The sequence below is a fragment of the Sus scrofa genome, chromosome 1, assembly GCF_054392235.1.
Source record: "Sus scrofa isolate SSC_HxYL_T2T_F1_AM1 chromosome 1, Sscrofa_HxYL_maternal_Yorkshire_Landrace_v2.0, whole genome shotgun sequence".
NCBI classification, from domain to species: Eukaryota; Metazoa; Chordata; class Mammalia; order Artiodactyla; family Suidae; genus Sus; species Sus scrofa.
The window spans coordinates 37,002,430-37,025,006 of record NC_139383.1 but is presented as its reverse complement, the minus strand read 5'-3'; the positions used below and the strand labels follow the sequence as shown (position 1 = coordinate 37,025,006).

Here is a 22,577-nt window from a genome sequence, read left to right as displayed (position 1 = left end):
TTGTTGTTGTTGTTGTTGTTGTTGTTGTTGCTATTTCTTGCGCCGCTCCCGCGGCATATGGAGGTTCCCAGGCTAGAGGTACAGTCGGAGCTGTAGCCACCGGCCTACGCCAGAGCCACAGCAATGCGGGATCCGAGCCGCGTCTGCAACCTACACCACAGTTCATGGCAACGCCGGATCGTTAACCCACTGAGCAAGGACGGGGACCGAACCCACAACCTCATGGTTCCTAGTTGGATTCGTTAACCACTGCGCCACTACGGGAGCTCCTGAAAACTTTTTTTTTTATTGGTCTACAATTGCACAGAAATTTCATGGTTGTGACTAACATTTTTTTAGAACTCTTTTGTGTGTGTGTAAAATTTTGCAGAAATTTCATGGTTGTAACTATAACATTTTTTCAGAATTCAGAGTTGTAATTTGCCTGGTATTTGACATTTAAATGCTTTGAATAATCAACCCACTCTTTTTAAAAAATTGTAATATAACTATCTCAGTAGACTAAGTTCGCTATGTTAAAATGTATTCTCTCTCTAATATTCTCAATATAGGAAATAAAGTCTTTGCTTTCACTTTTTGGAGGTCAGTTCACCAGTAGTCAGGAAACTTATGGAAAGGTGAGTTTAATTTGTATTTTTTATTAGAGTAGAATTGTTATAAATAGAACTTTGGATTTGAAGAGAAGAGCTACAAATGTTATATTTTTATTTATATTTTTATAGTTACTTGTGTCTGGTTCTAGGAGCAATTGAATAAAAAAGATATTTTGGAAAAATTTTGGTTTTGGAAAGTTGGATTTATTTCCAGTATTCACTTATTAGTTTTTAAATTTTAGTTTAGCAGTTGTACCATAATTTATATCTGCCCCTTCATTGAAAAAAGGGCTGTCTTCCCAGAAATAAACCCAAGCATCTGTGGTCATCTAGTCTATGACAAAGGAGGCAAGAACCTACAGTAGAGGTAAGACAGTCTCTTCAATAAGTGGTCCTGGGAAAACTGGACAGCTACATATAAAAGAATGATATTAGAACATTCTCTTACACCATGCACAAAAATAAACTCAAAATGGATTAAAGACCTAAATTTAAGGCAGATACTGTAAACTCCTAGAGGAAAACATAGGCAGAATGCTCTTTGACATAAATCACAGCAACGTCTTGTTTGATCCACATCCTAGAATAATGATGATAGAAATAAAATAAACCAATGGGATCTAATAAACTCGGAAGCTTTTGTACAGCAAAGACAACCACTAAAAAAAATGAAAAGACAACCCATAGAATGAGAGAAAATCTTGGCAAATGATGCAGCAGACCATGGCCTAATCTCCAGAATATACCTACAGCTCATACAATTCAACAGCAAATACCCAAATAATCCAGTCGAAAAAAATGGACAGAAGACCTAACTAGACATTTCTCCAAAGAAGACATATGGATGGCTAGTAGGCACATGAAAAAATGCTCAACATCACAAATTATTAGAGAAATGCAGATCAGAACTACAATCAAGTACCACCTCACACCAGTCAGAATGGCCATCATTAATAAGTCTACAAATAACAAATGCTGGAGAGGGTGTGGAGAAAAGGGAAACCTCCTTCCTTGTTGGTGGGAATATAAATTGGTGCAACCACTATGGAAAACAATATGGAGGTTCCTCAGAAAACTTATACAGTTTCTAAATACAGAACTACCATGTTACCTAGCAATCCCACTCCTGGGCATATATCCAGACAAAATTCTCATTCAAAAAGATACATGCAATACTATGTTCATTGCAGCACTATTTACAATAGCCAAGACATCAAAATAACCTAAATGTCCATCAACAGATGAATGGATTAAGAAGATGTGGTAGATATACACAGTGGAATACTACTCAGCCATAAAAAAGAACAAAATAATGTCATTTGCAGCAACATGGATGCAACTAGAGATACTAAGTGAAGTAAGGAAGAGAAATGCCATATGTATCACTTATATGTGGAATTTAAAATATGGCATGAATGAACTTAGCTACAAAATAGAAACAGACTCATGGACATAGAGAACAGACTTGTGATTGCCTAAGGACATGGGGAGAGGAGGTGGGATGGACGGGGAGTTTGGGGTTGGTAGATGCAAACTGTTATCCATTTAGAATGAATATGTAATGAGGTCCTACTCTACAGCACAGGGAACTATGTCCAGTCTCTTGTGAAAGAACATGATGGAAGATAGGATGAGAAAAAGAATGTATACATATATGTATGACTGGGTCACCATGCTGTATAGCAGAAATTGATACAACACTTTAAATCAACTATACTAATTAAAAAGGCTTTTATTGATATGGTATTATTGCAATTTAGAATTTAGCTGAATTCTTATAGTGATACTCATTTTAAAATTTGAAATTGTGCATGCATGAGATTGTGAGCTTATGAGCTTTGTATTTTGTATTTGACAGTTTATCAGTGTATTAGAGAATTTTGGAAAATAGAAAAAACATCATTCACAGTTCTTCCTTGATGTGACTTATAATTTGGGGATAATGCCTTCTAGTCTTTTTTTCTTTCAGTTGTAATACTTTTCACATACTTTTTTTTTTTAACCAGTGTAAACTTCTGCATCTCTTTTTAATTTGATAGCATTGATAGGCATGTTTTTCTACATAGCCTTCATCACTACCAGTGCTGTATAATATTTTCCATAAGTTAGCTCTACCATAATTTATCTACTGATTTTATTTCATTCAGGTTGCTTTTAAATTCTTCCCAATAAAAATAACACTAAGATGACCATCTTTTTTCCTGTTTGTATTATTTTGGTATTTTGGAATAAAGACTATATTGGAGTAAAGACTGGGTGTGGCAGGGAAGATTTTTTGCAAAAGATGAGAAAACAAGTTGAAAGTCCCCTAGGGTTAAACTTGTCCTCCTGAGTGAATTTCACTTAATTGAGGAGGGAAAAAAAGAGTGTGGGTATAACTGAGGTTGAGAGTGATGAACTGAGATTAGGGTCCTGCTGCATTTTGCTGCATTCTAGCAATGGGTTATCTGGATTGATAGCTTAATAGTGCTTATAATCTTGGGTATTGAAATCCCCCTGATGTACTTGGAACTTTTTTCTTAGATAAGAAAAATAAAACTAAAGAATAATTTAATAATATACTCTATAATTTTTGATCATAGTTATTGGAAAGATCCCCTCTCCCACCCCCTCAGGTGCCCACAACTACCTAGGAAAAAAAGGGACCATTCAAAGAAATACATTATTTAAAAATAAAATAGCTGTGTTATAAGAAATAAACAACAATAAAAACTATGAGATTATACTTTGGGGTATAATATGCATTAATTCTTTTGATTAAACTACATAAGAGCAAATATAAAATTAACCTTAAGTTTAAATAACCTTAAGTTTTTGATGTTTTTATTTATTCATTTATAAAAGTGTTCTGACACTGTGCTATATTATCCTAACGGGTTAACTGTTAAAATAATTTACTGTTTTTTACTATTGGGGTGATTTTTTTTATTTTGGTTAGAGTCATATCATGTGTTCTCACATAAAAGTAGCAAATAAGAATCTCTCCTTATTGACGTCTTAAATGAAAGCATATGAAGCCGTAAAACCTCTTAGAAGTAAGTTGTATGTTGTTATTTCTTTCAGTCTCCTTTTTGGATTCTTAGTATTCCCTCTGAAGATATTGCCAGGAACTTAATGAAACGGACAGTGTGTGCCAAGTAAGAGAAACTTATAATGTTTTCCTGCATGAGTGTAAACCATACTTCTCAGAACTACTCTGTCCTACTTTTATCTGTATTGGCAGAAAGTGGAACGGGTTGATTGTTGGGGCGAGCTCGGTTTAGCTTGTAGTTACATGTAGTTGCCACCAGATGGTGTGGGAGAACAGGAGAGTGATCTGCTACAACAGAATCTCAGTGGTGAAATGAAGAAACACTTGTTTTAGAATATTTTTTTTAACTTCTGTATTAAGCAAGCATATGGTATAAGATGTAAACGCTGTGTTATTACATAGGATAAATGGCACATTTAATTATAACTGAAGTTTTGAAAACCTAAAAATGTTTTTCTTATAGTTGTTTTTTGATTGGATGAACAGATTGGTGAAATGTAAGACGACAAAAAGCGAGGACTACCCTGAAATATGTTTTACTGTTTTATTTGTTAGAGGAATTCTGATGATCATATCTTGATATGGACTAATATAATGATGTCATTCTTGTTTATTCTGAGTGTTTTCTAGATTTTATCATTAGTATCTGTTCTTTTTTCTTTTCCTTTTTATCTTTTTTCCCATTATTGGAAAATTTTTTTTTTGCTTTTTAGGGCCGCACCCATGGCATATGAAGGTTCCCAGGCTAGGGGTCTAATCAGAGCCACAGCTGCTGGTCTATGCCATAGGTCACAGCAATGTCAGGTCCTTAACCCACTGAGCAAGGCCAGGGATCAGAACCCGCAACTTCATGATTCCTAGTCAGATTCATTTCTGCTGCACCCATGACGGGAACTCCTCAACTAGCATTTTAAAAGTTGAACAACTTGTTATCTTTGAGTTGCTTTTTTTTTGCTACCCTCCCCCTTTATTGAACGTTTTTGATAGATTTATGAAAACTTCTTTCTTAGAAATTATGTTTAATAATGCAGTGCAAGTAAGAATTGCATCTAGTTTTATTAACATGGTTAGCAATGCTTCATTGTATAGTATGATATGTAATTGCTGTATTATTGAGTAGGCTGTAATCCCCATATTAAATTTACTGTATTGAAAACCAACTGCAGTACTAAATGTAACCTCTTGAATCGAAGCTTGTTAATGGGTCTTACTTATTCAATAAAAATGACCAGAAAATGGAAACAACTAAAAAACATATCCTTTGATTATTACTGTACATTAGCATATTAAAATTTATAGCTTTAAGAGGTATTTGAATTCCAAAGATAAGACTTATAGGTTTAAAATAGCTCCTTGAGAACCAAAACTCATACACTTCCTTCAGAGCTCATATCTTCTAATGCACATACTTGTGTAATGGTGCAATAAATAGTTGTGTAATAATTTATAACATTATGTAATAATTTCCCTGGCTGCTTTTTAGTCTCTGTATATTTTGCATAACTGAGGTTTTATCTTAAGTGATAGCTCAATAAGAATTGTATTACTATAGAGGCCTTCTCTCTTAATTTACTAGAAAAGGGGAAATTCATCTTCAGAGGAACAAATTCACAGTTCTAATTGTAGCATTAATTGTCTGGAACTGAAATAGAGTTTTAGAAGTGTACATTCGAAACGCACTTAAATTCAGTTTTTTTTTCCTGAAAGAATAGTGAGTGAAAGTTGATTTTGTTTGACTTATTTTTAACAGACTAATTTGAGCATATCAGAAAGAGTGAAAATTATAGGTACCTGCTTTATTAGATCTAAACATTTTGAGATATTTGCCACAGCTTTTTTTTTTTAAAGGAAATAAAAACTTAAGGAAATAAAAAAAAAAATAAAAAAAGGAAATAAAAAGAAGCCGTTGGTGCTCTCTGTGTACCTTTCTCAGTTCTATTACCCTCCTTCCATCAGAGGATAATCTCTTAAGGCATTTTTATTAGTGATAAAGATTTCACTATTACAGCTATAATCAGTGACATATTTTAGGTCATATTGTTATTATATTAATATGTTGACATCCATGCTTATTTATATAGCACCCATGAGAAATGTGCAATCCATGTAAGTTTTACCATCTCTGAAATAGGGATCATAATAGTGCAGTCATATATATGAAAACTGTTTACTCTGAAAATCTAAATCATAAAAGATATTATTCTAATAATAATATATTATGTTGCAGTTATAACTGAAGCTTATTATATATCTAACTTTTTTATTTTGCCTATTTAAATATGTTTATTAATATTATCTAAATTCTGAAAAAGAGATTATATTATTTCATTTTTACTGATTCTAGGTTATCACCACAAGCATTACTTCCTGTGTAATTATTACATACATAATTATTCATTAAGGATAATTATGATTTATGGAATTGTCTGTGCTTCTCTTTCTCTCTCTCTCTCTTTTTTTTTTTTTTTTTCTTTTTTTGGTCACCCTGCGACATACAGAGTTCCCAGGCCAGGAATCAGATCTGAGAAGAGCAGTTGTGACCTACATGGCAGCTGTGCCAACGTCGGCTCCTTTAACCACTGTGCCGGGCCAAGGGTCTAACTTGTGTCCCAGCCTTGAAGAGGCACTGCCAATCCTGCTGCACCACAGCAGGAACTCCTCTTTTTGCATTTTTATATCTGAAAAGCAGTGTCTGGGTTCTGGAATCAGATGGATTGGGTTTGAATTCTCGCTTCACCAATTGCTGTGTGACCTGAGAGAGTTATTTAATCTTTTTGAGCCTCAGTTTCCTCATTGGTTAAATGGATGATGATACTGGTGGCTACCTCACAGGGTTCCTATGAGGAATATATGAATTAGTATTAAATGGCCTTAGAACAGTCCCTGGTACTTTGAGTTATATTAAGTGTTACTCTTAGTTAAGTAAGAGTACTATTACTGCAGAGGTCCTCTTTCTATAAGTTCAGTACAAGGGAAAGGAGGAATTCATTTTTGAAGGATAATAGTCTAATCCTAACAGCAGCATTATTTACAATTATAAAGTAGTTGAATTTAGATGCACAAAACTGTGCTAATAATATAGATTGAGTTTCATTGCAGCATTCTAAGAACTGTAATTGATTACGGTGAAATTTTGCTTTATTTTTTGTGTCCTTGAAATTGACCAAAGCTTGATTTTTTTTTATGTAGTAAAAATTTTGCTTTTGTAATAGTCATAAAACTATTACTAAATATTATTAAATAATGGCTAAATATTAATGGCAAATTTTTTTCTGATCTTTTTCCCTTTTGTTTTATGCAGAAAACATTGGGAAAGATTGCATTTCTTGCAGCTTTGTAACTGTTTCACTAAAATAATTTAAGTGATTTTACAGTGTTATTTGTGTTCTAGTAAAAAAAAAAAAAAGATGATATCGACAAAAACTTCAAAAAACCTTGACTTGATAAATTTTCCTACTTCTGTATAAAGTTCAACTTCTTTGTGTAATTTAGACATTAGCTATATTTGTTTCCAGGATACAAATTTCTCATTTATAGCTTAGAAAACATAGGCAATAGGAAATAATTGTTTTAGTGGACTGAGCATAAAGAACCAGTGATATATAATTGTTACCTATTTCTGTATGAACTAATTTCTTTTTCTTTTTTTTTTTTTTTGTCTTTTGTCTTTTGTCTTTTTAGGGCCACACCTGCAGCATATGGAGGTTCCCAGACTAGGGGTCCCTTCGGAGCTACAGCTGCCAGCCTGCACCACAGCCACAGCCACACCAGATCCTAGCCACGTCTGTGACCTACACCATAGCTCACTGCAACGCCGGATCCTTAACCCACTGAGCATGGCCAGAGATCGAACCCGAAACCTCATGGTTCCTAGTTCAATTCGTTTCCATTGCCGCCACAATGGGAACTCCTGAACTATTTTATTTACTGAGGTTCGTGCTAATCATTTATTTCCTAGGTCTGTATTTGAACTGTGGGGTCATGGAAAATCTCCAGAGGAGCTGTACAGTTCTCTTAAAAACTACCCTGTGGAAAAGATGGTGCGTAGTGCAATATAGTTTTATATAAGCATTTTCATAGATAGTGCAGAATTACTAAACTTAAAGAATTCATCTGCTCTTATTTTAGGTTCCATTTCTACATTCAGATTCTACATATAAAATAAAGATTCTCACATTTAATAAAACACTGACACAAGAAGAAAAAGTCAAACGAATAGATGTAAGTAAATTTAGCAAAAAACTGAAAACCTGTGGGATTAATATAATGTAGCCACTGTTGATATGTAATAATCCTCAATGTCTATTAAATGCTTCTTTTGTACCACATTGTGTACCAAGAACTTAGCATGTTTTGTCTTATTTAATGCTGCTACCAGACTTATAAGATAGGTATTATTACATAAGCACTATTTTTCCTTTTATATTTTTATAGCACATTAGAATTCCTTTTATTTTTTTAGGCACTTGAATTTCTGCCATTTGAAGGAAAAGTGAATTTAAAGAAGCCACAACATATATTCTCTATTTTGGAGGATTATGGTTTGGACCCAAACTGTATCCCTGAGAATCCACATAATATTTATTTTGGTAGATGGGTAAGCATATTCTTTTTATCTGTTTCAGTTTTTTTTCTTTAAAAGCTAAGCGTTAGGCCTTTGTATTTGACTCTATATCTGCAAAACTTTAAAGGAGCTGAGGAGACAGAACAGCTTTTATGGGAGTTCCCATTGTGGCGCAGCGGAAACGAATCCGACTAGGAACCATGAGGTTGTGGGTTCGATCCCTGGCCTCACTCAGTGGGTTAAGGATCCAGCTGTTGCCGTGAGCTGTGGTGTAGGACGAAGATGCAGCTCGTCTTGCGCTGCTGTGGCTGTGGCATAGGCTGGTGACTACAGCTCTGATCAGACCACTAGCCTGGGAACCAACCTCCATATGCTGCAGGTGCGGCCCTAAAAAGACAAAAAGACCAAAAAAAAGAAAAGCTGTATAAATTAAAATCAGTGGAAAATATGTGGTTATGTGTTTTGTGTTTTTCCAGAGATTCAGATGAAATGCAAGAGGTTTGTTAGATATGGGGCCTAGGTAGGAGGTGGTATACCTGGAAACCTTAACACAAGACTTGTCAGAAAATGTGAACTGCTTTGTTAATAAAGCAGCAAAAAGACAGAGTGCTGTGATGGCTGAGAATTCTCATTTGTGGAGCTCTCTGATCTAAGTCTCCTTTATGAAAAGAAATGAAATTACTGCAAAACAGTTTTGCCCTATTCCTGAGGCAGTAAGTGGGGGAATAGAAGCTGTGGCTTATATTACAGAAATTTGTTACTTAGAAAAAAAGAGATGGCTAGAGTTTACCACCAACCCCTGGAATAATTGCATTCAAATTCAATTCAAATTCACTTCGTATAGCAAAAGTAAATGGGAGCACACTAAGAAATAAAAGATGCTTGTCCATAACTGTTGCAGTCACATTTTTATGAAGCAGCAGTAAGTGGAAAGAGATTCTCATCATCAAGATACTGTGGTTTTATTGCAAATGATTATCTTAAATCTGCCCTGTGCATTTATACTAATTTGAAAAGTATCTCTGATCTAGATTGCAGATGGACAGAGAGAGCTTATTCAGTCATACAGTGTCAAAAAGAGACACTTTATTGGAAATACAAGCATGGATGCTGGTTTATCATTCATCATGGCTAACCATGGAAAAGTGAAAGAAAATGATATTGTGTTTGATCCCTTTGTTGGAACAGGTATTTTTATTTAATTGTTAAACCGATGTAGAGATGTTACTTGTTTATATGAGTCAAGGTAATAGCAATATTTAGCTAAAAGATTAAATAGAATAGTCTTAATTATCACTAGGTAGTGGCTAAGAGACAACCACATATTTGTGTAATAGCCAGTATTTAACACTTCTGCCACTTCAAAGATGATGCTGAAAGAATTTGTGGGCTTAGAGGAACATACTATAATTGTAGAAGTGTGGTAAAACTATGTAATTAATTTAAATAGGAAACTATACTTCAATAAAAACTTTTTAAAAATGGGAAAACTCTTGAGAAAGACGTGTGACAGAATTTAAAAATGTGTTCATCTCTTAAAATTGATTAATTATGTACTTATATGGAGAAAAATGGCTAATGTGCCTTATCTTTGATTTGGTTTGTGGAAGTTCCTACATAAGTTTGAAAATAAGAACAGTAACAAAGTATCAGTGGGGCTAGAGCTTAGCTGCTAAGGCCATGACCTGGGTTCTCTGAAAACTTGATTGGATGTTCTTGTAACTTTGTATGGAAGTCCTAAAATTCCAAGTTTATTTCTTCTGACTCTGACGTGACATTTTCCTGCTTCAACCCATTTTTCTCCATCTTGCGTGTAGTTAGGGAGTGTTCATATTTAGGTTTGTCTGGCTAAATTCATTGCAATTCAGATTGTGTGGAAACAAATTTTACACAGTTAAAGTTTCTCCATGTAGTGGTCTTTTTCCATCAGAAACTCAGAAAGCAGTGATGATGCAGTGCCTACCATGTGTTGAATAGCAAACATGTCAGGTACTGCCTCTGCACTCTAATGTTACTTTCTAGTTTAATTCTTAAAACTATTGAAATGGAAGTACTTTAAGAAATCTTCCTGAGATTGTGGCACAGAAAGAGGTTAAGTGACTTGGCCAAGGTTATACAAGGTATACACTTCATGAGATTCTAACTCAAGGAGTCTACCTCCAGAGCTCAAGCTATTTACCATCACAGAGTGCCTCTCTCTGCATTAGGATCTGCCAGGCTGCTATTACTCCGTAAACTAACTTGAGGAATACAATCACATATCATTAGGAGCAAAAAGAATCAAGGTCAAGAGATTTCTGACTGATGGAATGATCTCCTTTGTTGTTGAACTCATCCACTAGTGAGTCTCTCTTCTTCCCTCTACCATTTCCTCCATATATCCCACCCCCAACATAGGACCTATTCCTTTATTTCCCATCCTTGTTGTCCTAAGTGCCCCCTTTGAACTTTTATAGGAAATAAATTTATAAATAAATTTATAATTCCAAATTTATAGGAAAGTTACAAGAATAAAAATAGAAGAACACCTACATATCCTTGACCTAGAGTAGACTATTTTTAACATTTGGCATCATCTGCTTTATCCTTTATTTTCTCATATTTATATGCACAATATTTTTTTTTCTGTACCATTTGGAAGTAAGTTGCATTTATTACATCCCTTTGCCTCTCAAATATTTCATTATGTATTTCTTAAATTATATAACTACAGTATAGAATTCAGTGTTAATAACTATAATATTAACACAATACTTTAATGTTTGTATTCCATTTCTTTTAACCAATCCACTGACATCCCTTATACCATCTTTTTTCCTTTCCAGTCTAGCATCAGGTATTTTATTTTGTTGTGAATATGTCTCTGATCTCTTGATATGGAATATATCCAAAGCCTTACTTTTTCTTTCATGAAACTTGTAATTTTGAAGAATACTCTCCCACCTTTTATTTTTTATCTGGAATGTTTCTAGATTCAGGTCTGGCTGGACCACACTTGAGTGATTTTGTATCCTTGGAGCACCCATATGATGCTTTTCTTCCTCCCATTGATAATGTTAACTTTGATCAGCTGGGTAGATGGTATTTGATTTTTTTTTTCACTGTATGATTACTGTTTTTTTCCCTTACAGTTAATAGGCAGTCTATGCAAAGACACACTCAGACCATGTAAATATTCTGTTCTGCCCATCTAAATCACCTCTCACCCCTATCTAGTTGGTAGGTTTAACATCTACTGATGATTCTTGCCTAAACCAGTCTTGACTTTGATGGTTACAAAGGGATGGTTTTCCATCTTCAGCACTCCCTTTATGTTCACCAGTTGACATTCATCCTGTTGTCTTTCTTCTTGCCTACATTATTCATTTATCTGTTATGAATTAGTAGATTCTTCCCTCTTTCTCCTAGTGGCCTGTAATTCATTTTTCATTTTTCCCCCTTAATTATTTTGTTGCTTAAATTGTCCCAGATTTTTCTAGTGAGAGTCTTTTTACTTTGGATCTGTCTTTGTGACCTGTTCCTATCTTCTTGGTTTGTTTTTTTTTTTTTTTTTTTTTTACAAATACCTCCCTACTTATGGCTCATTTTCTACCTTCTCAACCTCTGTAATCAGTCACTTCTCCAAGAAATCCTTGTTTCTTTTAGTGGGGAATTGTATTAGGGACCAAGATGTGGGTGCTGGGTATCTTTGTTTCTAGATCCTTTCAGCAGACAAGCTAGGGAATACATGTGTGTATATACACAATATGCTGTAAATGCATAGGCAACATACATGCACATATTCCTACAGATATACGTCTCATATGTGTACATATACATATTTTAGAAATCTGACTTTTAATGTATACTGTACATTCCAGTCTATCCCTACAGATTTCTTTCTTGCCTACTCCCATTCCATAGTTGCATGTACTTTCTTCCACAGTGAAAACCCAGGTTCCTATCAACATCAGCATATTTATTCTTTTGTTCATTCCTATAGTATATCTAAAATAATTTAAAAATTCCCTTTCCTATACCACTGAAAATATCCTATTAAAAATACTTTCCAAAAAAAAATAAATAAAAAGATGTGTTTTCAGAATACATATTCAGTTCTCTACCCCAAAAGGGGCAGTAAAGTCTTTCTTTACTGTGCTTTCTTCTTTTTCCTCTTCATTTAAAATTAGTTGAATTCATTTTTTTCAGTTTGCCCTCAATTTTAGATTTTTTACTTTTCACATTCTTGTGGTTTACTTTTATTTTTAAACATGTAGAATATTAATTTGTTCTGAAAGTCAGAACACAAAAGAAGGGATACTTAGAGAAGTTCAACTCCCTTCCATATTCTTTATATTCTGTTCCCTTCTACTTATAAGTACTTAGAGGTAACCAACGTCTCTGTTTTCTAATTGACTCTTCCTGTGTTTTTTTTTTTTTAAATAATGATACACAAATATACAGACATTTTCTTATTTCCACTTTTTCCTTACACAAAAAGTAGCTTTTAACTTTGCTTTTTTTTACTTCACAGTATTTCCTGGAAATCACTTCCTTTTAGTTCACTATCTTTATTCTTTTTTGTGGTTGTACTCCATGGGTATGTGTACTGTAAATTATTCAATCTCCTAAGCTTGGATATAGGTAGTTTCCCATATTTCACAGTTACTAATCATGCTTGCAATGAATAATCTTGTTCACAGTGTACTTTCATAATGTTGGAATTACAACTGCAGGGTAAATTCCTAGAATTAGGATTGCTAGGTTAAAAAGTGTACATGTATGTAGTTTGTTAAATGTTGCCAAATTACTGTCCATTATACCATTATGCGTTCTTGCTAACAATATATGTGGGTCCTTATTGCCCCACCAGCAGAGTATACTGTAAGACTTTTGAAACTTGCCAATCCATTGGGTGAAAATGTTATCTCAATCTAGTAATAATTTGTAGGTCTTTTATTATGAGTGAAGTCTAACAACTTTTTATGTTTTAAGGTGTAGTTTTATAACTTTTTTGGAATTATCTTCAAATCTTTTGCCTATTTTTCTGTATACTTTTTGCTCCACTCACCTCCCATTTTTAAAAAATACTTTGTGTGTTCCCCTTTCTCCCTTTCCCTTTTTTTTATATACAAATGTATAAAATATTTTCTCTCAATTTGCCATTTATCTTTTGACTTCGCTATAATTTTGTTTGTTTTTGGCCAGGCAAGTTTTCCCTACATCTAAGTTATAGACACATGCAGCTACATTTTCTCCTGGTACTTTAGTAGTTTTTTTTTTTTTTTTTTTTTTTTTTTTTCTGTTAGATCTCTGATGCATTTGGAGATTATTTTCTTCTGTGTTGTGAAAATGGATATAATATATCTTTTTCCAAATGTTAAATGCTCTATTAATTCTTAATCTTGTTCTTGGACTTCTAAAACCTTTCCCTGTGAAGTGATTCTTTGAGATACGTGCAAGTTTGTGTTTAATATGCACACATACGTGTAGACCAGACCATCAGGGAGTTGCCGTCGTGGCTCAGTGGTTAACGAATCCGACTAGGAACCATGAGGTTGCGGGTTTGATCCCTGGCCTTGCTCAGTGGGTTAAGGATCTGGCGTTGCCGTGAGCTGTGGTGTAGGTTGCAGACGTGGCTCAGATCCCGTGTTGCTGTGGCTGTGGCCTAGGCCAGCAGCTACAGCTCCAATTAGACCCCTAGCCTGGGAGGCTCCATATGCCACAGGAGTGGCCCTAGAAATGGTAAAAAAAAAAAAAGGACAAAAAAAATAAAATAAAATAAAAATAGGTACCAGTGTGGGTAAAATTTCTCCCCCTTGATGTAAATGAGGCTGAGCATTTTATGAAATGTTAACTTCCATAGCAGTCAAGGTATTGACTATTGACTACCTTCAGTGTGGTAAGGGGTGTGGAGACCTGCCCTTAATTTGCTTGCGGGCAGCTCCTTAGAGTGGGTAGCATATTTTGTCATTAATTGCAATATGTCAGACCATCAATGGGAAATTGCAAGAGGAAGATCTTTGCAAAGATATTGCTAGACTACATTTCATAATTTTTGTTTGTTGTTAAGCATAGCTTTAAGACTTTAGCTAATTTTTGGTGCTTTTGTTTTAAAAGTGGTAATGACCAGTAATTGTGAATAAGCACCAAATAGTGCTTTTTCCTCTTTCTTGGGCCTTTTGTCTTTGATGGGTAGTACCTTCTGAAGGATTAGAAAAATAAGTAGCCTTGTGCCCTCCTCCATAGTCATAGTTTTTCACAAAGTATTGGATATTTTTTCCTTCTGTTTCCTTTTTTAGTGTTTTTTAAAATTCAAGTGTATCCAATCCCTTTTCCATTTTAAAGATACAAAATCAACACATATTAGTTTCCTAACTGCTTTACCCACAGACTGCTTATGACTTGTGATTTTCTCAGCGTTATAGAGTAGGTGAGAAAGCTTCTAGGAAACTGAAAGGAGAGATATAATCTTTTCCTGCCTAAATACCTTTCCATTTTCTTTTGACAGTCTGCGCTGTTGTCTTGAATGACATTATGAGCTGCAGAAAAGCTTTCATTTCCATCTTAGCAAATACGCTTATTATCATTGTAGTAAGATTTTTTTTTTTTGAAAGTTGTTTATCTCCATTTTCCCAAGGGTGAAGATACATATTGTGAGTCAGCTCAGTAATTAGGAAGTACTGCTGTTCTAATATGAGCATCACTAAAGAAATGATTAGAATGCATATGTTGAGTATCTATAATGGTACAGGCCAGCCAAGCCAATGATATGATACAAGACTTGTGAATGGTATATAGCTCTTATTAACTGAGTGTGCAGCTTTACCTAATTTGTTTAATAACAAATTTTACTTTTGTTTATCTAAGTAGTAGGCTAGCGAATATTTACTTAAATTGCTGCTGACCTTAAAGGAGGTGGTATGGTATTGACTACCATAGGAGTAAAGAGCTTGAGTATTAATCCTAATTCTGTCAGTTACTACATGACATTCAGCAAGATTCTTAACTTGTCCTTGGTTCCATCATTTTAAAATGATAAGAAGTAATACGTTGGGGGATTAATTGAGGAAATATGTATATGAAATTCTTAGGAAGTTGTGTGATGCATGGTAGACATTTAGTGAACTGTATTATCATTTTTTAATTATTTTGAGTAAGCACTTAGGTGCCTTTTTGGTGAAAGATGTTAGATATAGCGAATATTGCATGGCGATGATGAACCATTTGGCCATGAATTCATTTTCAAGACCTTCTTTGGCTTATTTCTATCTAATTTGTAACTGTTGGCAAATTGTGGCAATAGTCAAGGTAACTGAGGGTTAAAATTGTAAACTTCTGATTGTTTATAATGAAAATAATTGGTACAAGTTTCTGCTGATAGCTGTAGATGCTATGGTGGGATTTTATGATGTAGCTCTGTAGTGTTAGCTCTAGCTCCTTTTCCCTTTCCCCTCAAATGAGTCACCTCCTGTAGTAATTGAGAAGACAACTAGGAGACTGTTGCGTACTTCTTGGCCTGTTCCACATTCAAATGGCCCATAGGTGTATGGAAAGGAGTAAAAATTTGAAATTTTCTTATTGCAGAATGATAGACATGGGAGGGAGCAAGGTGTTGGGAAACCCACTGTCCTAGCTCTGGGAAGAAACCGTGGGGAGGAAAAGAAAGTTTGGAGAATGATAATGGATCTCTGTAGGTCTTTGTAGTAATCTCTGGTTCCCCATTCTATCTGCAGCTCTTTGCAGTCCTCTTTTCTTGAGTCTCATAGTTTGGTAGAATTTCTGTTTTCTGGCAATATCCTTTTGCTCAAGCTGCTGGTTAATTTATTAGAGTTCTTTTTCTTCTTTTTTTTTTTTTTAAAGATAACATAGGTGAAATAGTATCACTATTTTTCATTGTTTTCTTTCAGCAAAACCAAAGCCCAGTTCTCATTTTCACTCTTTTATAAAACTTTCCACCTAAATCTCTACAGATAAAAATCATAAATTAGTTTCTATATCATAAAGTTCATTTCTGTATCATAAAGTTTATTTTGTCCTTTTGCCTGTAAGATACTACCCTAACCTTTAAGTGGTTATTATTTCAGTAATAAGAAATTAAAACACTAAATTGCCAATCCAGATCACATATGTGCTATTTTTACACTTGATAACATAAGAAATTAGGTTGAGCCAGGTTACCTGCCTCCCTCAACACTTCACCCCTCCTTTTTTTTTTTTTTTTTTAATTACTTCTTCCACCAAAAAGCTTCCAAGGAGACTCCAAGTGAGGTAAAACTAAATGCAGAAATGCTTCATTTTAATTGGAAAAAAAGAAAAAAAAACAACTAGATGATTAACAATGATTACTCATTGACCAGTTCAGAGAAGCTCATTTATAGTGATTTTATTTAAAACTTGAAAAGCTTTTAAAAGGCACAGAGTTAACTAACAGATGTAGTCTAACAGATTATTCATCTCCTTTCAGCAATGTATTCTAAATTGGGTCTTCTCAAAACTCACTCTAACCAAATGGATAAGGTTCTGTTTAAGGAAGCGCAGGAAAGCTTTTCTGTTCCCCTTGACAACTAGTTCTTCTAGGTGAGTATCTGCCTTGATTGGCAGAATTGTAGTAATTCCTTGTATTTTGGGTGAAGTGATTTTGTGAGTATTTTAAGTCATCACATGCAGTACCTTTCCTACATATGAACTGTTTCATTTATAGACTAAGCATTATGAAGTCTTACTTTATCTCTGCAAACAAATGGCCTTTTGTAGTTAGTATGAGGGAACCTAGGTTTTGGTTTCTGCTGTACTTTTAGTCTTCTGTTTCTCTTATGCAGGGCTCCACTAGGAAGTAGTCAGTTACAATATTTTTCATTGAGCAAAGTATTTTGAAGTACATGTTACCAAACTATGTTTTAAATGACTATGGAAGAAACACCACTAATTTATAGATTTTGACCCTCTGGAGGCACTACCCATCTTAATTTTAGAGGCTACACTTTGAAAGGATATAGTGGAAAGAGCTCTAGTTATTTCCCCATATCTAAATTTGTGCATAGTCTTAAAAGTATATTTCTGTATATTTCTGATTTCAGTTTGACTGACAGACATTTCTACAGTATAAGCTATTAGGACTTGCCCAAACACTAAGACCGTTTTTAATTTGGATGATTAAAAAAAGTGAAATTCACTGAAAAAGTACAATTATTAAAATAGCAAAAGTATTATTACCTTTTATTTTAAAGGGTTTCATTAATCTCTAATCTTTATTAGGATTTTTCTTCATATGTGAACTGGTCTAATCAAGTTGTGTTGAGACATTTGTTCTTTGATCACAGCCCAGAAAATTTGTTGTGTTAACAGTTTTTGTATATATCTGAATACTTATTTAGAAATTTGTATTTACAGTTTAAAATGAGATAATTAATTCCACTGGTTATAGGAGTAACTATTTCTTGTCCTTATGTTTTAATTTTTGTAAGGGTTAATGTCTTATATATTTATTATGCCCTAAGTTATTTGAAGTTCTGACTTCAGTGAGAATTGAGCCCAATTGTCAGAACTTATTGCCAGCTCTTTTTGTAGCAGTCTTATATGCTCATTTGTAAGAAAAGAGCAAACTGCTTTGGTATATGTTTCTCAAAATCAGATGAAAATATCTAAATACATATTATTTTGATCAAGAAAATGATAATTTTCCCTAAGCAGTGCTGTTTATGATAATAATGCCAGGGCATATGTTAATCCCCTGCTTTGTGACTGATGTGATGAACACAGCTCAGGGGGTTGTTTCTTCAGTTCTGAAGCTGCTAAATATGGCCAGGACCAGTGTCATTCTAAGGTGCTCTTCCTGCAGCTAGTTTCTAAGGATCTAGATCAGATTAAGTAGGGGAAAAAATAAGAGCCTGGGACTTTCTGGTTAACAGATTACAATTATGTGACTTTTCAGGTGGCCTTCTGATAGCATCTGCTCATTTTGGTGCATATGTATGTGGGACAGACATAGACTACAACACCATTCATGGCTTGGGTGAGTAGTGGTTCTAGACCATGGTATGGTCTTTGCTCTTTTACTAACTGTGCCTTTAAAATAGTTATATATGATATTATACATCTATTTTTAATATTAAAATACAGAGTTAGGATATAGGTTAGTTTTACTTATTTTAGTAACAATAAGACTTCATTGGGTATCCATTTTTTATGAAGTGATCTAATGTGTACAGAATGACCTCCTGGGGGAACACAAAGATGAATAAGAAAAAGCCCTCCTCTCAGAGCTATTTTTGGTCTTAGATTTTGAAAAAGTGGGCAATCAGTAAGGTTGTAAAACTTCAGTGTTGGGAAAGAAGTAGGAGAGGGACTAGCCATTTGAAATCAGCATATTCATGTTAATAAAGCATACAGTTTCTACTTAAAAAATTATCACCATTCTTTTATTCAACAATCATATGTTGAGTATATAATCAATTAATTTCTAGTCTTTGAGTAACATATATGTTTTTAATTTTATAACTGACCAAAACATCTTTGAAACAGTTAAGGTTGCAGTAACTTTAAAGATTCTGCACTAGACTGGGAGTAACTTGACAAAAGCATCTGCTTGCTTTTGAGGCAATTTTGGAAAATACTTTAAAATATAGAAGCTTTGTTAATGAAGTGTGTGACTAGATGAAATTGAATCAAACTGGGAAAGTATTTCTTTATAGCTGTATAGTATTAAAAATATAAAGTTTCTTTGATTTTGAAATTGTATTTATGTTGATATTTCATTGTTGTAACTAGAATCAGTCTATAAAACATGATTTTCCTTTTTCTCATCCAGTGTAAATTGTTATATAGGTGAGAGTTTATCATACTTTATTTTCTTTTACTGAAGCAATTTGATATATTGTATTTAATGAACTGTTTTCCTACCATAGTAATTCCTATTACTAAGGAATTTAGTAATATCATATGGAGAAGAGTAACATTTTATAAAGTTCATCTAAATGAGCTAACCAGAAAAAGATAGTCAAAAAGATAGTCTTTGTCTGCAATATGTTAGAGCAGACAAAGTGCTGAGCAGAATTATTCGTTTGCTTTTAGTAGAAGCAGTATGTTTGCTTTAAGGATATTGTCCTATATATTTTATTTAAGTTTTTATTTTTTAGAGTTATGTTTAAAAGTTACGTGATGCCCCTTTTAGTCTTGGATAGAATTATGATTGAGGAGGAGTTTCTTCACAGCCTACCCAAAATGCTGGTAGATATGCCCTCTGATTGCTGTGTTTCTAATCTCTTACTATACTCGCGAATATTTCCAAGTTTCTTCTATTTTAAAAATACAAAACCTTTTCTATCGATCCTGTAGGAGCCCTTCTAGCTACTGCTTTGTTTTCCTCTTCCTTTTGCCAAAGTGCTTCTTAAAAATACTAGTATTTACTTACTATTTCCTCTTCATCTCTGTCTTATGCTCATTATTTTCCGGCTTCTATGCCTACTGAAAACTCTTACCAAAGCCATAGGTCTATAGTATTCGATACTGTTGACCTTCGTAAAGCCTCCCTTGGTTTCCTCAGACAATGGGTGGTCCTTTGATTTCTTTGACTAGTTCATCTCAATTTCCTCAGGGCCCCGGAGTTTTCCTCAGTGTCTGGTTGGATGTGACTTTTCTCCAGGCATCTCTCCGCAGCCCCTTCACCTACCATATTGCATGTTGTGCAGAGTCATGTCATTTTTCTCCTTTTGAGTTTTAGGTTTCATTTTTATTGTGAAGTAGGTCATAATACAGAAGAGTTTATAAAAATAGAAGAAGAGTAATTATAGAACAGACACGTAATTGCCACCTACATTAACGAAAAATGTCATTCATTCTTATGGATTTGATTTAAGTTTTATATACTGATATCTCCCAAGTGTATATATTCTGGCCTCTAACTACCTGCTGAATATCTCTAAATCTTTTGTAGGAACCTCAAGGTGTATCAAGATTGATATATCTCAGATGAATCTCATCTTTCTTCCTTGATTTGTTTTTCCTCTTAGTTTCTCTGATCTTCATTGATGATATCATCATCCACTCATGACTCCTAAATGAAAACTTTTGAACCCATCCTTGAGCCCCCACTTTCACCTTCCATCTCTTGGGTCTCCATTTTTGCCTCCTCTCTTCACGGTCACAGCTCCTGCATTTCCCAAGTTAGCGCTCACCATTTCTGTTCTGTTTATCTGGTTTATCAGTATTTATGCACTACTAGAAGAAAGGGACCATGTTCTGTTCCACTCTGTATCTTACTGGTGCTTTGAACTCAAGTACTGAACAGTGGTTTTTTTTTTTTTTTTGCTATTTCTTGGGCCGCTCCCGCGGCATATGGAGGTTCCCAGGCTAGGGGTCTAACTGGAGCTGTAGCCACCGGCCCACGCCAGAGCCACAGCAACGCGGGATCCGAGCTGCGTCTGCAACCTACACCACAGCTCACAGCAACGCTGGATCGTTAACCCACTGAGCAAGGGCAGGGACCGAACCCGCAACCTCATGGTTCCTAGTCGGATTCGTTAACCACTGTGCCACAACGGGAACTCCTGAACAGTTGTTTTAAGGCAATTTTATAGGGAAGGATACAGAACAAGATCAGTTAGGTGTCAGTACAGTTTACTGTTCACAATATTTTTTGTAATAAGTTAAAGTGAAAATAATTGTAAAATAAAATTAAGATTTTAAATGAAAGCAAGTTTTATTTGAGTAAATATAGGCATAGATGTGTTAAACATTACTTTTAGCTAAGTGATGAGAGACATGAATGTGGTTAGTGCTATCTTCACTTTTTCTTTCCCTTCAGGAAAGGCTAGTAGGAAAAACCAGAAATGGAGAGGACCAGATGAAAACATTAGGGCAAATCTTCGTCAATACGGTTTAGAGAAGTATTACCTTGATGTCCTGGTTTCAGATGCATCTAAACCTTCCTGGAGGAAGGGCGCATATTTTGATGCAATCATCACTGATCGTAAGTTTATTTTTATGCAAAAGTAGGAATAGGGTTAGTTTCCTAAAGTCATTTACGTTGAAAGTATAAAATATATTAGCACAACAGAAAAAAACAGCTGTACTAGTGTTTCCCCCCACCCTTGAGAAGGAAATAATTATGAATATAGGGCAGAATGCTAATTTAACTAAGTGGTTTTGTTTTTTTTAAACTATATATAACTTGTCATTCCTTTTTCTCTTTGGATTTTTTTTTAAGACATTCATTTGTTTTATAGTTGACTGTAATTGGTTGTTAGTATATCAACTGGAGCCAAAATATCGTTTGTAATTTTGGTATCAGATTTTAAAGAAGAAAGTTTCCGATATCTCACCTTTCTCTATGTGTAAGCTTTTGTGTTTTTATTTTTTTTGGTTTGCTTTTTTGTTGTTGTTATTGTCATGCCCATTGTAATGGCATCTCCTTTCTGGAGTTACAGGATATGTGGGGTTCTGTAAACTACTGGGTTTCAGGAACGTGCATGAGAACTTGTTTTCCCATGCCTCATGAGTTCTTAGGCTTTCAGGCATCCTATCTAAGATAGATCTGTCTTTCTATAATATTTGGCAGTAAATCTGTAGATAGTGGCAAACTGTATCTCAACCCTTCCATCTCAGACCTTTTCAGTTCTTTGGTAACTTAGATGATCTCAAATCTAACAAAAGAAAAATTATCAAGGCATTATAACATCAGTATGAATATACTTATGAAAATTGGGTGACTGTTTATTATCATTCTACCTTATTATTTGCTCTCACTTTGTGTGTACTTATAAAAATAGGTTATTTTTTTCATGATCAGTTGAGAGTAAGTTGTATACATCATGGCCCTTTACCCCTGTTTACTTCAGTGTGTATTTCCTAAGAATAGGGATAATCTCTTAGCCAAAGTAGTTATCAGTTTCAGTACTTCATAGTTTCTCATTCGGTTTTATCAGTTGACCCAGTAATATCCTTCTTAGCATGTTTTTCCCTGAACTGCAATATCCAGTCTAGTGTCAGATATTGCATTTAGTAATCATATCTTGTAGGCCTTCGTTAATTTGTAACACTTTCACAATCTTTGTCTATCTTTTGTGACGTTGATATTCCGAAGAGCACAGTCACCTGCCTGCCCTTCCAGTGTTTTAAATTGAATGTCCCTTTTTTTATGCATTCTCAGCTGGAATATTGCATAGGTGATATATCCTTTTCAGGGTATCACATCTGGAAGCACATGATTTTCATCTGCTTCTCGGTGGTGAGTAGGTGACTTTTGACTATCTGTGTTTTCTGTCTAGCTCCATATGGTATTAGAGAATCTACAAGAAGAACAGGGTCACAGAAGGAAATACCAAAGAGCATAGAAAAATGGTAAGTGAAAGTTAAATATGATGTGTTAACTACCTTGAGCAGAAGCATATTTCTTCTTTTCAGTGAACTT

At 34.5% G+C, this 22,577-nt stretch overlaps 1 protein-coding gene across 13 annotated transcripts in view; it reads left to right on the top strand.

Annotated features, from left to right (window-relative positions):
- TRMT11 (tRNA methyltransferase 11 homolog) overlaps positions 1–22,577 on the top strand; it is a 70,686-nt gene that overhangs the window by 6,633 nt on the left and 41,476 nt on the right. For 5 of the 13 annotated variants that reach the window (XR_001305933.3, XM_013992581.3, XM_084957599.1 and 2 more), the window contains 9 exons: positions 552–617; positions 3,657–3,730; positions 7,583–7,664; positions 7,753–7,845; positions 8,087–8,221; positions 9,220–9,376; positions 18,102–18,182; positions 20,973–21,137; positions 22,435–22,507. Coding sequence is in view for 6 of the 13 variants with exons in the window: in XM_013992581.3 (XP_013848035.1) it covers positions 552–617; positions 3,657–3,730; positions 7,583–7,664; positions 7,753–7,845; positions 8,087–8,221; positions 9,220–9,376; positions 18,102–18,182; positions 20,973–21,137; positions 22,435–22,507 (926 nt within the window). In the remaining 7 variants the exon portion in view is untranslated. Of the gene's footprint in view, positions 1–551; positions 618–3,656; positions 3,731–7,582; positions 7,665–7,752; positions 7,846–8,086; positions 8,222–8,315; positions 8,568–9,219; positions 9,377–16,634; positions 16,748–18,101; positions 19,119–20,509; positions 21,138–22,434; positions 22,508–22,577 lie in introns of those variants that run through there. The other 8 variants (XR_014804419.1, XR_014804445.1, XR_014804408.1 and 5 more) reach the window with 6 other exon arrangements.